The 16,095-nt window shown below is 38.4% G+C and overlaps 1 protein-coding gene across 2 annotated transcripts in view; it reads left to right on the top strand.

Moving 5' to 3' along the window:
• Window positions 1-16,095, top strand: part of SCAPER (S-phase cyclin A associated protein in the ER) — a 134,204-nt gene that overhangs the window by 83,956 nt on the left and 34,153 nt on the right. For both annotated transcript variants that reach the window (XM_058847150.1, XM_058847149.1), the window contains exons 24-26: window positions 205-320; window positions 7,363-7,486; window positions 13,421-13,650. In XM_058847150.1, the coding sequence (XP_058703133.1) occupies window positions 205-320; window positions 7,363-7,486; window positions 13,421-13,650 (470 nt within the window). The remainder of the gene's footprint in view (window positions 1-204; window positions 321-7,362; window positions 7,487-13,420; window positions 13,651-16,095) is intronic.

Raw genomic sequence — 16,095 nt, 5'->3', positions numbered from 1 at the left:
TCCTGAGAGTTTCAACTCCTGCTCTATAAAGTGCTCTTTCTTGTGCACGAGCAGTGAAATGCTCTTTTTCAAAGGTGTCCAACATGATAAATACATGTATTAAGGACTTTCTACACTGACAGAATCCACAACTGTCAGATGTACCCTTTATGTAGACTTTTCTTTCATTTCTGTTGGTTCTCTTCTGTGTTTGTGTTTCTTCAGAACACAGCAGACAAAATTGCATTCCGGGCTGCAGGAGGACTGACTGCTCTTGAAAATGTTCTTCAGACGGTGACTTCTCCCACCAGCCTGAGTGCAGCTGCCCGGGTTCCCTTTAAGTGAGTATGATGGGTTCCTTCACCTGCACTTAGAGTCACTGGAATATTCATTTCATAGCTGCTGCTTCACTGCTGCTTCTTCTCCTAGTCCTGTGTTGGACTTCAGAGCAAAAAACCCTGCTGTTCTCTGTGCCATGGAAGGTGAAAGACATTTCCACTCACCCTCTGGTTTCTTAATGTGGTGGTTTTATTTTGAGCTATGATATATCTGAGCAGCAGCTAATTGTATAAAAAAAGATGAAACTGTGTTTCACAGAGGAGGAGATAGATATCTTTTGAAGTTAGTCTACAGAGATCTCTAGTGGGAAGCAGGAGAATTTTTTTAAGGGTTGTAATTCAGTGGAATCTGCCTGCTTTTAAAATGAAATAGTTGTAAGATACTGCTAGCTGAAAGGCCTCCTACAAACAGGTAAATCAAAATTCTTGTGGATTAGAGAAATTCCTCTTTACAAAATGGAAGAATGGAAGGGTTTAAATGTCTAATCCTTAAAAAAGAAGGTGGTGACTAAGCAGAATTCCTGCAAAAACTGGTAACTCAAAAGCATGCTCTTTTCCCTAATCTCTAACTCTAGTTTTTATACAATCAAAAATACATAGGTGCTTTCAGAGCAGAGCTAGGTGTGGTTTTGGTACAAGATGAACCAAACCCAGGGTATCCTGGTGTGTACCATTGCCATTGTTTGTAGATATTTTGTAATATTGGTATAATTGTAATTTAGGCACGACAGTGTGAGAGTTTGGATCAAAACTTGCTGATGTTAAGAGACATAAATATGTGTTTAGGAGTGCTAGGAAAGAGCACTAAGGAAAAAACATTTTTTTAATATCTTGACTTCACATTTGTAAGAGAATAAATAAAATTCCTGCCTTTGCAGTCGTGCCAAATGCACTGCAAGTCCAGCAGCTACACTGGTGGGCAATCCTGAGTTGGGCTGAGTGAGCAGCTCAGGGACAGCCTTGGGGCTTCTTCATTTGTAGACACTGATTTTGAGTGATCTCATAGATGTGGGATAAACTTCACAAGGGACAGCATTTCACTCTGCCCTGTTTAAAGCCTTGTTTAAACTGAGCTTTAAATTCTTAGAATGTGCACAATCCATACATCTTTGATTTTTGTTCTTTCCTTTTAAGCAAAGTCTTGCTTAGGTAATCTTTGTTGGGAAGGTTTGAGAACATTGTGTTTACATTACAGGAAACATTGGGTTTGAAGTTTGTGAGGCAGTTTGGGAATGTATTAGGTCTCGAAGGAGTTTGTGTGCTGACAAATAAAGCCCCATGTCAGCCACATTTGTGTAACAGGAGTCACATCCAGAGCGTTGATCAGAGGCTCCTCTCTCTGGCAGTCACTGTCTGTCTCACACCCTTTTCAGACCAGTGGTCCCTCAGATTCCTGAGCCTGTTCATGACTGAGTTTTTATAAAGAGTTTTTGCATCTTTGAAAAATTCTCTAAACATTGTTTTATTAACACAGATTTTCCACTAGCCATATTTCCAAAGGAAATACGGGGGCAGAAAAGAGATTAATATAAACTGTTCTGACAGCATTGTATGTTAAAAACATCTTCTGAAGAGCTTTGCTCCATTCCTGAAATACAGCATTTCATTCAGCTTCACAGCAAATTGCAGTCTCCAGTTTGTAGGCACCTGAGAGTATGGAAGTTGGGAAGTTATCCATCAGCTTGCACGTAATTTGACACGGGATCCTGCTCTCTGGAGCAAACAGCTCTTGCAGGGTTGGTCTGTGAGAGTCTGACTGCTTGAGTCAGGCTTAGAGAGTCTGGAGTCTGCTGGAAATGGCCCAAGGAACTTGGTGCTGCTGCATGAGGTGCAGAGCCTCCTCTGTTGGTATTTCTGTGGTCTTTTTGGTGGAGAAGAATGTTCTGTGCAGAATCTGCACCTCAACTATTGAGAGCAAGCAGTACTTCCAGAGGCTAGGACTTTCTGTGAGCAGTTTGAACCAGGCACAAACCATATTCATGGGTGTTATGGCCTCACTGAAAGGATTTAAGAAATTTTTCACATACAGAGTGTTTGAGGGAGGTTCAAAACCAAGGGCAATTATAGACTATGTTTAATTCTTTAAATGAGAATTCAGATCACATTTGTCACTTAATGTTGAAACAAGTTTGAAGTTACTTATCTTTCTTTTGCGTACATGTCATTTACATCCTGATTTCTTGAACATTGAATCTGGTGTAGCAGCAGTTTTCTCTGTTTAAAGACAAAGCAAAGCCCTGTGGAGAGAAGTCAAATGAAGACCTTTCATCAATTGCCCTCCAGTCTTTCCCCAGCCAAATATGCTTTGCCTAAAGGACACTACTGTACTTCAGATTGTTTGTGGGTTCTTGAAACGTTTAACCATTTGCACTCATCTTAAATTGGGAATTTGTCTGTTGCTTTGTGATGAGGATAAGCTATTTACAAGTAGGTGAGGAGATTACATGGGCTATTATCTACATCTCTCTTTCCCCAAAATCCTGGCTGTATGGTGCAGCTCAGAACTTTAATCCCATGTCTACAAGATAAAGCTTTATTATCAGAAGATTTAACAATATGCCTGTTGTTTTGTACCAGCCCGGTAGTCAGAGCAGCAGGATGGGAAATGCTGTGAGGAAGACGTGACATTTATGAGACAGATGATACATTTGATGTTGGGGCAATTTTTCTCCCCTTCAAATAAATCACTGGGAAAAGGAAAGAGAAAGCAGTGGGTTATGATAAGTTTTATTTTTGGTGTTAACATAAAAATTAATGTACAGCCGTATTATTTCTCAAAGCAGCATTTTGTAGTTTTCCAGGATTTATCCACTTCTCCATAAAACAAGAAAAAACACAGTCAGCAGAATTTGTAAAGGTTTTGAGCCCTATGATATTCTTCTTACACTTCTACAGAAGAGCAAAAGGAAGCTGCCCAGCAAAACAATTTAATGCCTTCAGATGAAGAGCAGGAGATGAGTCTCATCCCTTGGGTTGCCTTGCAATGTGCAGCTCATTTACCATGACATGTTGGTAACAAACCTGCTAACAAATGAGGCTTGTAGGGTTTGTTTAATTAACATTTGAGAAATACTTTGACTTCCTTGAGTGACAAGTATTTTAGAAGAGAAATTGGCAGTAGTTGTGTAAGGAACAAAGTTGGACTTTTGCTACGAGTTAAGGTGGCATTGAAGTCAAATTTAATGTATCTTCTATTTTCATACAGTTTCTTGCATCATTTATATAAGCAAATATTATCAGGATAAAAAAGCTCAAACCATAATCACATGCATAAAAAGAAGAAATTAGTGCCCCCATAATATTTTGGATAGCATTGATACAAATTATATTTTTCACTAAGAACTGTTTTGAACTAAGAGGTGTTTTTATAACTTGTTCTCTGTAGTTTTTACTTGGGTTTAGGAGCATACACTTCTTAAGCTGCAGGTTTGCTGTTCATGCAGGTTTATTGTTGTTTCAATCTGTATTCTTACCTTGATGGTTCCTTACCCATTCCACTCTACAGCTGTTCTGTGCACCATTTTTTGGTAATATTTCACCTCCCACTTCTTTGCAGCTCAGCAGGTAATTACCAATACTGATCCCTTTCCCCATCAGAGTGCTGCATAATATTCAAACTGGTTAAATTGAGCAGTTTTCTACTGAATTAACACATCCTAAATTTGATAATGTTTAGTTTTGTATTATTGCACTGCCAAATTGAGCTTTTAGGGTTATTCATTGTTAATCAAAGTATGTTCTTTTGTAACATCAGAAGTTGTAAGAACAGGGAAAAGCTTTACACTTGAAACAGGTGAATTGTTATAAGATGATGATGTTTTTGTACAGCAAAAGTTGAGTTCTTGCCTCCTGGTGTATCTTGTATCCTGATGCACTATCATGGATTAGTTTTCCATGATTGCATACTGTTAATACCTCAGTATTTTTAGTAAAAGTTAAAGTTTGTCAACTTGTTTATATCAGGCAAATTGAGGAAATGAAGATGATCTAACATTAAAAAAAAAAAAATCACGTGCAGACATATAAACTGTTGAGATCTAGCTTGATTAAAATGAATCCTCCTCTCCTCCTCCTTCATACTCATATAAAATAAACATAACATACAGATGTATATTTTTGTCCAGTTTAAAGACAGATTGCTTTTTTGGCTCCAAGCTTGTGTACCGTAAGGAGTTTTTTATAATTGGATTTACTCTGGAGGAAAGCCTTGCATCCGAGGGCAGCCTGGCCGTGGGGTGGAGTGAAGGTGCTGGGGCTGGAGCTGGAAAGCTGATTTGTGGGTGCAAAAGTTTACATACAAAGTTTACAGCAACATCAGTAATCAATAACCACCTGCTTTGCAGAGCTCAGGCCTTCTGCTGGCTCTGGGAGCTCTGCAGATAACACCTTGGGAATTCAGAGCAGTGGTTTTCTTCCAAAAAGAAAGAAAATGGTGGGAAATACATTGGGTTTTCATCCCAGTGAATTTAATGTGTGGTTAAATAAAGTTGTGGCTCTGCCGTTCGTAGCCCTTTGCTTGTCTCCGAGGCCTTGTGCAGAAATGATGACAGTTGACAGCTGTTGTTCTCTTAATAAGATTAAAGTAAAGAAATTAGTTGTGCTGTCTCTAATCTGCCATTTAACACTGCCAACCACCTGGGGACACTTCTGTGCTGACACTCCTGGTGCTGAATTGCAGTCAGGCTGTGGGGCTGAGGCAGAGCTGAGCGTGTGCCGTGATCAGAATGTGTTCAGACGAGCTGCTGTTAGCAAGCTTATGGTATCAATTAAATGAACCCTCTTTATTGTTGTGAAAAATTAATTTGACATCCATTTGCTTCCAGCACCTTTTCAAATGCATTATCAGAGTCTCTGGAAACACCAGTACTCTTTGTGACGTGAGGTTCACTTGGGAAATACAAAAGCATGATGCATTCTTACAGTGGAATTTGGTCTTCATATAAAGTGGGAAGTTTTTGTGTTTTCAAGTGTAAAATAAATGATCCTCTTAGGAATTAGGAATCCCATATATCAAAAAGCATTTATTGCAGTGATTTAACTAAATCACCTCAGAACTCTGAAATGCTGTCAGAATTAACCTACAGGTTCATATTTGACACTTTGGATGAATTATAATGTTTATATTTAAATAGAATTGATCTTTATTTTAGAATAGCTGATAAAATGACAGAAGCTGATTTAAAGCATCTTAACAGAAAATAGAGACTACCAATATAGTTTCCTCTCTCTCTTTCTCTAAACATACCTACACAAGGGAATAATCTTCATGAAAGGTAGAAGGAGATGCCTAATGAAAATATTTTTTTCAGCATTACTGAGAGAAGGGAACTAAATCCTCTTATATGGTCAGGAGAGGAAGAGAGAATAGTGTTGCAAGACAGATTTGTAAAAACGAACATGAAGCATGCTGCTTCAATTATTTCTAGGTCTTATCCTTGTAGGGTAAAAATTAGGTGAAATAGATGAATATTAACCTGCTATTGGTCAATAAATAATTATTTAATACTGTTTTCACATCATGTAAGCTGCAGATTGAAATTGATTTAATTAGGCAGTAGAGTAAAAATAATTACCAGTACAGTTAAATTAATAAAACTGGTAATAATATGGTGATACTCAGAAAAGGAAGAGAAGTAAAAATATCCATTCACTTCTTTTCTAAATTTTTCAGCTAAAGAGAAGACAATACAGCCATACAAATGAAAAAAATATACTCCACTTTTTCTGGCCTCTGAGCATTTCCAGCTTTCCTTTGCTTGAGAAATACAATGTATGTATGTGAGAGGCTTCCATTTCAGCTCTGGGGAGCCAGGCTAAGTGCCCAGATGCCTCAGCAATGAGCCCAGCATCAGTAAAGCCACAGTCCTTATTGTGTAAATAATTTTGTTGTTTCAAAGAGTATTAGAGGTGAAAGATAAAGAATAAAACTCAGTCCAGAAGTATGCTGAATTAGTCCACAGCTTGTTCTGTTAAATGCCAGCTTTGATGATTTTGGTGCAGTAACTTGATGTTTGTTGCAGTCCCACTTTTGTATGACCTTTCAACAGTGCTCATAATTTATTTTCTTCTTTGGAGCTTATTTGAACTTAGTCTCATTTTTTTCACGTGTTGAGAAAAACTCAACAAAGTAAAAGTTCTTTTTATTTTGGTTTACTTTAGAGAAACATCTGTATTTATTATTGGATGTATTTATGATGCATTTGTGTCATGTGTTTGTGTGTGTGTGTTTATGAAGTAACAGTGATGGCTTTTGTAGTAAGCAAAGCTCAAGAAACAAACTTCTTGTTTATTCTGAAATGGGGTTCTCTTTGGTAAGATTAATCTCTGTGAGAATGTTCTCTAGGGCTGGTCCCAGCTTCCCTGCAAGGCCTGTTTTGAGAAGAACACTTTAATTGGAGCAGATGGAACTCACTGCCCGTGGTGCAGAGAGCAGTGGTGCATGGGCTTGCATTTTTGGTGTTCTCATTGCAGAGCTGTCCCCTCTACTCCAGCCACAGGTGGAGTGCACAGCTGGAGCAGCACAGCAGCACTGCAGGGAGTGACAAGTGGGTGACAATGTGACTTCTGTGACAGGCATTTCACCTGCTGGGCTCTGCCAGTTCCTTCATCATCCCTACTCCTTGTGCTGGAGCACAGGCACTGCTGGCAGCTTCTCTCTAGAGCTGGCCCTGCTGTCCTGGGAATTGCTGTCAAATACTTCACACAGGGCTTGAGGGTCCTGCCAGGAAAGAGTTCAGTGTGTGCGAGCTGTGAGCCACACACAAGGAAATACCTATCCAAGTGATGAAATTGCTGATGTTCTGTATCAGTTTTGCTCAAAGTTTAGAATACAGGAGAGTCTAGTACCCACAGTGTGTGGCTTTACTGTTTTGAAGTAATTTAATTGATTTCATTTAAGGTATTAGTTCTGTTAGGAATCCTATGTTGAAGAAAATTAATGTGAATTCCTGCAAAGTTGTTTTTTGATGTGCTGCCATTTATTTGCTTTTAATAAAAGAAACTGAAGAAAGTAAAATTCTAATTTTCTTCCCTTCTGATTTTTTAGGTCACTGTGCAGTACAGTAAATGTTTACAGCCTCACCTGCAGCAACTGCATAGAAAACTGCACCTATATCCTCTTTAGTAATAAGATCACTTTTTTGATGGACCTGTTGATACACCAGTTTACGGTAGGTAAAATAGCTTTTTTAGTTTGGAAATTTTTGCATGCTTCACAGACATGTTAAAGTATCTAGACTATAAGAACACCAGGAGATAAATAAGAATAAAGCCTTGAAAGAATAAAATTCATTTGTTGTTTGTATTTGGTGTCTGGATCTACTGTACTCTATAGAAATTGATTTATTTGCTTCTACTAATAAATTCTGCCAAAGCATGTGTACCAGGAGCTCTCTGAGTGGGTATTGTTCTATCTTTAGCATTTTCTGAGGTTGTTTTCTTTAACTCACCCTATAGGAATATTTGAAGTATAGACTATAATGATTTCTCTCTGTGTGTTTGATTCTTAATTGTTTCAGTGTCTGGAATCTAAGTCAGGTCAATACATTGCCAGAGTCTGATTTGCTGAAGTGCTTAAATAGGACTCTTCAGCAATGAAAGTTTTAATTTTCTAGTGTTTCATTTAATTTGAAATGTCATTAAATATTTTATTTGAAAACTCATTTTTAATTCATAGTGACCTGCTCATCATAAGATATTTAGTCCTGGTTTTCTACTTATAAATTGTGTGTATGTGTTTTCATGAGCCAAGCAGTTTGTTAATTGAAAAGTTATGTACATACTTTTAATAATTTAAGTGATGCTGTTAGAATCAACAAGCCATAGGACTGTTGATGAGGACTTTAAAAAGATAGTCCGAGTTCTTTGACACAAAGAAAACCCAAATGCAACCTGTGCACTGTGCTGTGAGCAGCTGCCAGCTCATTGTTGCCAGCAGATCTCTCCAAGAGGATTGCAGGTATTATGTTTCAGCGCTCAGTGAAAGGTGTGCTGGGCAGTGCTGGCAGAATTACCCGCGGGGAAATCCTCCAGCACCTCACCAGTGACGAGGCTCTCTCTGCTGCCAGAGCCCTGTCCTGCTCGCAGGGCAGCGCTGCACAACGACCTGTCATTTCCTGAAGGAACACAGAGGGGATTTCTTAGGCAGAGCTGGCCACCTAGAGCTCAGAGATACTACAGAAGGAAAATTTACTGCACTTAGAGCTCTTTTCAGTCTCTTGCCAAATACTACCCTTGAATTGCAGCAAAACTGTAATTAAAGCTTAATGTTTCCCATGATCCACAGTGCACTTTTCTTTCCTATACAGAAAGTCTCTTATGTTCTCTTCATGCAGAATTGGCCCTTAAACTGGGGTATCTTCATAGTTCCATGAAGTGCATATTTGAGTACAAAACCCAAGAACAGTGCTGCTTTTCTAACCCTGATTTTTCTCTCTTGAAAATATAATAAATCAGATGAAGTTTGAATTTTCCTTTTTTTACAGAAAAGAAATGTACAAACTGAGAGCAGCTCTGAAAACCAAAATAGTAAAATATACCCCCAGAGACTTTTAACTGCCTCCACTTTTCCTGGTTGGATGAGCTGTGTGATGCAGCCTTTGCCCATGTTATGTGTATTTCCACTTTCTGTTGGAAAATAAAGCCCAAAGTAATACCAGGAGTAAGAAATGAGAAAGTATATTTGCAAGGTTTTAACAAATTATTGAACAAGTACACCAATATTTGCTGAATACAGAAACAGTACTGTTTTGAGAAGCATTTCAATATAATCTTGAATACATCCAGTATAAACCCTATTTCCAGCCAGTTTCATGTAGATTTAGTTTTAGTTTGGTTTTTTTTTTTGTGTGTGTGTGTTTGTGACATCCAGCCTGTCCAGGTTAATAGTTTGAAGTGTCCTTTTTAGACCTTTCTTTACCTCCTGCTTAAAGGGACTGGTAGGAAACCTTCTGTAGCCTGACTTACCCTGTTACCTTCCTCAGCCTCCTTAGCTCAGGTAATGCCTAAATCAGTGTCTGTTGAGGGCAGCAGGGGTGTTTCCTGACTTCCACGATTCATGGATCAAACCTTCCCACCTACACTCATATAGGTCTTGTGCTGCAGTTGGAACTTTGTTTATTTACTGCTGTCTCTGCTCTTCTTTGTCTACTGCAGCCAGAAGATAGTTGCAGAATAATTGCAGCCTTTCTAGTTGTCTGTTTTGGAAGGTTTCATACCAACAAAACCAAGTAATTAATGGAGCTATAATCATGCAAGGAACATTTTGTATTTTGGGGGTTTTATTTCCAGTCAAGTGACAGCTATCATGTACCTATCCCAAATATATCTGAGAAGCCATACACCTGAACCACACCTGTCTGTGTGATACAACAGATCACTGTGATTATTTTTTAAGGCAATCTTTCAATGCACAGTATCTGAAAATTCTAAGACATCATTAGTGAATGTGCAGTGAACATTAGGTGAAGTAGTCATCAAACAAATGTAGGGATCAAAACCCAGTTGTTGGTTACTTTTTTTCTTCTCCAAAATGCAGTGCTTGATTTTGGATCATATTTTAGGTAAGTGGCCTATGAAATTTTACTGGGTTTAAGTTAATCTGGCTATCTAGTCACAGGAAAGTAATTTTTCTCTTCCACTTCTTGCCCGGAATGTGCTGCCATTTACAGCAGAGTACATCCTATTGCAGTTTCTTCACCATTTGTGGTCAGTTTTTTTAATCTGTGCTGCATCAAATAAGGTAGCTCCATGTTAGCACTGATGATGTCAAGAACTGTGAAATCTGCAGCACACCTGTGCTGCTGGGCTCCTCTAGTCCATTTTGAAATGACATCTGTCTCCACAGGGTTCAGCTGTGTGGCAATGACAGTTCCCTCAGTCCCTAATAACAAGCTCTGTGGAGAGTAGTAAATCCTGAAAACAGGGCTGGAGTAGAAGAGGCAATGACATGCTGAAGTGTTTAGGGGTAGGGAATTTAAAATAGAAACCTTCACCTGTATATCAAGTATATCAGTATATCAAGCCCATGGACTTCCTGAGCCACTTCCATTTCTTTGGTTTGCTGGTTACTACATAGAAGGTCTGATATCCTACTGAGACTTCTGAGATGTACTTTGCAGAATGTTTTTGAAGCAAGCCCAGTGCCTACACATGCAAAAACACAAAATCTGTACTGGTAATGGAAGAATGATACAAAATAATTTACCAAATTAAAAGAAATCCTGTGCTTCTAAAGGTCTGAGGTATTTCCATTTAGGTTTACCAGCTCAACATTTAAAATACTTCATAGCTGTGGAGGACTGTGCCTTTTATGAAATAAAAATATGAATGAGTTGTCAGTGCTGCATTGCTAACTGGTAATTGTTTGGTGTTTTTTGTTAGCACAGGAGGAGAACTTGCTCTGATCTGCAGAGGTATTTTGGTGGCATGAGTCAGAACAGAGGAGCATTTTCAGCTATATTAAATGTGTGCCTAAGTGCTTTACTGGATTGGGGCCATATTGTGCAGCATCTTACAGGATTAAGCCCAAGATGCTGGGCAGAGCTGAAGAGCTTATGGCAGCTCTGCACAAGCATGGGAACCCCTGCACAGGGGAAATTCTCTAAGGAATAGCAATATAGAAATATCACATGTATGGAGTCTGCACCAAAGCTGAGAGTTGGGTCACCAGAGTGTTCCAGTTCAAGAACCACTTAAAGAAAGTAGAAGTCTTGATTAGGCCTGGCAAAGTCAGCCATCAGAAAAGCTAAAATAGCATTGAGATGTTGGATGTGTCAGATATTTGGACAGTAATTACGTATTTCCTGATTCTCCCTTGTGATTTAAAAATGTTTTATACCAATTACTCAACAAATCAGTTTGTGTAATCACACCTGTATATTTGTGTCATATGAACTGTTAAACCTGTTTAACCTCAGGAATGTAGAATGTTGTTAGATTTACCCATCCAAAACCCATGTTCAACACAGTTTTCTCTGAAACACCTTGTGTAATCAACACAAAGATACTAGAGCTTGAAAGCTTTCATAATGACACTATTAAATCATAAGATTTCCTACCCCCTTGCTTGATATAATAATCAACAAGCAAGCACCCCAATTAATTTTGCTTCTGCAAGCACACCAATTAATTTTGAACATAAATCTCAACACACTTTCACACTATCCCATTAATTACTTCTTCAGTAAAAAAGCTGATCTGTTGTCACTCATTTGAATTAGGATAAAAGGAATTAAGTTCAAATTTACCCATTTTCTGCCAAGCAGTATTTTCTTCTAGCTCTTGATTGACATAACACTGAGAAAAAACTGTAGCAGTGGGGAACAAAGACATGGACTTGTGCATGCAGAGGAAATCACTTTATTGTAGGACACACTTCTCTTTTATACCTTCAGCTTCCATCAGGCATAACCAAAACTTATCAGAAGGGCACCAGTGGCTGCCCACGTGTCCCTCCTCATAAATGCCCCTCAACCCCCAGCCATCCAGAGCCTGCAGCTGTGTCCTCCTACAGGGCTTTCTGGTAAAGCTTTAAAAACTTTAACAATTACAAGCCCATATCCTACAAGAAATCACATTTCTTCTCACTTTATATTAATTAACACACACACGTTTTCCCAAAAAATTGAACATGAAAAATAAGCTCTGCAGTAAATGGCTCTAGTAAAGTACCAGATCTATTTATTTTACAAATTAGGAAGATCAGTTTCATTTTAAAGCATGAACTTTTATAGGTAAGGACTATATGTTTAAAATATGTATTTCTCCTATGTACATTGAACTGGGCCTTATCCACTCATAGTATTGTTAATTACAGCAAACCAAAGGCTCTGCTGCAAGATATTATTAAACCTTTTAAGAAATAGCACATATAATTTTTTATCTAAGGTGAAAAAAAGCACTAAGTAGCATTTATTAGCAATTTTTAAAACTTAATCTTCCAAGCACAGAGTTGCCACGTTTAAGTTGATTTACACATTGCAAACCTCAATCCATCTGTTTCAATGAGCAGTTGGTATCATTAGGCATGAATTATTTTAGTCAACAAAAGTTACCAGAGCAACATAGTATTGTTTTTCCTATTGAACTTGAATAAGCAGCTAAAGACTTCTCACTTGCTCTTTTGGCTCAGCACCAGAAACAGACCATTACAATGAGTTTTAAGTACCAGCACAAGGCTCAGAGCTAATGAATAATAAAGAAATGTGCATGTTGTTGTTTGTCACCAAGTGTTACCAAATCCCTCCTGATACCTATACAGGAGGAATGCTTTTTTCTGGCTTCCCTTGTATATACTGAGTGTAAATGATTTTAACCTGGAAGGAAAATGACATTTCAGGCAGTATTGATCCCTAATGCTTGTGTCAACCCTCAGGCCATGGCAGAGCAGAGGCTCCACAGAGGGATGTGGGGTTTGGCCCATCAGCATCATCCAGGATGTTCCAGGAGCCCTGACTGCTGGCAGTGTCTGCCTTGAACACTGCAGGACTTCACACACACTCCACTCTTACTGTTTGATTGTAATAGGGCAGGATTTCAGCTGGATAAATTACCTTGGACTGCAGAAATGGAAAAATTAAATGAATTTTTAAAAAAATTATACTCTCCATGAGGATTTCCTTCCAGGTCCTGCATATAGATTTGTCTTCAGATTTATGTGTTGTGCAGCTCGACTTCACCTTTTTAGGAGTGGGCTGTTGTTAAATGATTTAGAAAATGAGATTGCTCTGAGGTCTGCTCAGAGAGAACTTTAGGTGTTGTGCTTCTGACATGATGAACAAATGGGTGACCTCTGATGGACATGTGCAGTGGTCACTGGTGATGTTTTATGCATAGGAACACAATCATACTAATGACATACTCTGCTGCTATCAGGCTTCCTCCGTTCTCAGGTGCTGCATTCTTTTGACTTGATTTATTCTGGTCCAGCTTGGATTATGTGCTTTACTTTATCTTGTACCTGAAATGTTTTAATGTCCATCAGCACTGCTAGAATGTTACTTTATTACTACTTTTGGTGTAGGCCTATGCAAATTTGTAAATGTTTCTTTACAAACTTTGCTTAGTTTTACTGAATTCTGGCTGGTTTTGTTTTTTTTCCTTAGGTTAGTGTTCCAGATGACCATAATGCTACTGCAGGCAGAAGTGTAAATAAGCAGGTATTTGAAGATTTGACAACAGGACTTCTGAGGGTGACTGCTGTGATTTTCAGATGTCTAATCTCCAGCTTCCCAGATGGAAACAGCCACTCTACTGCACTGAAGATATTACAGGAAGTGAAGAGTAAATCGTCACAAGTGGAGGCCTTCAGCAGCAGAGTCCAAGACCTAATCAGGTTTAAAAAAAGATAATGGAATTTTTCTAAGTATTCTTTATGAGAGAGAAAGCAAACTTTCTTGATTTAAGAGAGAAACAAACTGCTTTAACCTTAATGCAGTAGGAGTAGTTTGTGTGGGTAGTGAAGACTATTGAAGTAGTATATCCTCAATCAAAAATGTTCTTCAAAAGATTGCAGACAAAGAAGTACAGAAACCCAAGCTTCTTTTATTTTTGGACTTTTTTTTAATGTCATTTCCATTAATTTTCTCTCCTGATTACCTAGGAGCCAGCTTCTATGTATTTTTCTCTCGGTTTTCTATGCCAACCGTGTGTGCCTATTGCCTGTGGTGTGTTATGTCATACATGCATTCATATAAGCTTGTCATGAAATACACATTTTCTATTATAAAAAACAACCAGTCATTTCTAGAATCTGATCTTATCATGTAGCTGTATTTTAATAGCTGAACCTAAATATATTAATGTCACACTATATTAGGAACAGCAAAGCACGACACAGACTCTCTAGCTGGTTGCAAAAGAGACCAAGTTTTATTATTCCTGATCTTCTTTTATACACAGGTCCCAGAAGGTCTGAGAGGTAAACCTCTCGTTGGTCATTAAACCAACACATCACCATCACTGGACAATTAGGAACAACAAGGATCCAAACAACACCTGCAAAGGTTGTTGTCCTTCTCCAAAGACTGTTTGGATTCCTTCAGATGATTTCTCAGGCCAGAGTGAGAACCTTGTGAGACTTAGTTTCACACAGACACTGTGCTCCCTACTTGCTTTCTCACATTCAGCATCCATATATTAATACATACATAACTAATACATATTTTAAATATATAAATATTATTGAGAGCTATAATATAAAAATATATATTCTTATATTTATTTATAAGATATAAATATTATTAAATATATGAAATTTATATATATATCCAGCAGTATATTAGACTTGCTGAAAGTATATAATTTCACTGGTAAACTATATAAATAGTTATCAATAAATTATCATATAAATAGTTACCAGTGTGCCTTCAGCCCTCTGAAGAAATTAAATTCTTCTTTATATGCTGCTGAAAACATGTCACAGTGAGCCTTCAGACGTTTCAGGTATGATGCTGATGGAGACAAAGAGGACATCTGGAGGAGGAAAGCAAAACAAGCAGTTGTCATAGATACCAGTGACCTCTAAAACTTTCATGTTCTCATGTAACTCTCCTTCTCCCCAAACAGGTTTTGATAGAGTGTGAAATTTCAGGATGTTGTATTCTGCCCATTTATGAATGGGAGGGTGGGAGGTCTGTGCTGAGCAGACATCTGACACTGACTGGGCCCAGCACAGTCAGACCCTCAAGATAAGGAGAGACATGAGAATCCCAGCAGGTCCCTCACCTGAGGCACTTTAGGGGATCTGGTTATAAATGGGGAATGAAAGGCATGATGACAAGGTAATGGTGCAATTAGGAAAAAAAAAGAGAGAGGGCATTTTAAACCAGTCAAAACCAGACAAATTCTGTCATTAATGAGAATCTTTCACCTCCAGGTCATTGTATTGTATGTCATGGGGAGTTGATTAAGTGAGAGTTTTAGGAAGATGGGGGAAGAAAGAGGAACACTGAATTTTTTTTTTTCTATTTGGGACTATTAGATCCGATGCATAAACACTAATTATCTATGTGCTGTCTGGGTATCAAAAGAGTAGCCAGGTTATTTCAACTGCTCCTGTGGGTAAAAAGAGATGGAGGCAATAGATTAGAGAGCTTTCACATTCCACTTGTCTGTGTGCTCAATTCCTCAAGGAAAGGAGTGCTCCATGCATCTTCCTGTCGTCTCCGGATGCCAGTGAGGAATGGTCCCAGCAGACTGAAAGCTCTCATCCATTTCCTCTCTGCCAGAAGAGCAGCTTCTTTGTGCCCAGGCATGGGTGGAAAGGAGGGGGACAGTGGACACAGTTTGCAGGTGTCATGCTGTAGAGATGGTGCTAGGGAAGAGAATGTTGATGAGGAAAGTTGTGCCTTTTTGTGAGCTACCATCTATCAGTATTAGCTCTATTTTATTTAGTTCTTTCTCTCCTCTCCTATTTCTCGGAGCTGTTTCCAGCACTCAGCATTTCTCTGTGATTGTGATGTATCTAACACCCAGCTATGTTCCTGGAATTACTCCACTAATGCAGGAGAACTTGTTTATCACCTGTGTGATCAGGTGGATTGCTTAGATCAAAATCCACAAGAAACTTAATGCTAGTAACCTTTCATGTTGCTAAATAGAACAGACAAATTTACCTGCACAATGAGTGTGCAATTAATAACCTTTGTGCATATTTAAGTGTTTTTAACTGCTGTACTTCAGAAGGTTTAAAAATCTCCCATGCTGCAGTTTGACTTCTTGCTTTATATCCAGTGTATTTTCATTCTTAATTCCCTTACTTCTTCCAAAAGCTTTATGT

Source organism: Poecile atricapillus, chromosome 11, assembly GCF_030490865.1.
Source record: "Poecile atricapillus isolate bPoeAtr1 chromosome 11, bPoeAtr1.hap1, whole genome shotgun sequence".
Lineage (NCBI taxonomy): Eukaryota > Metazoa > Chordata > Aves > Passeriformes > Paridae > Poecile > Poecile atricapillus.
This window is presented reverse-complemented; position numbering and strand designations above follow the sequence as displayed.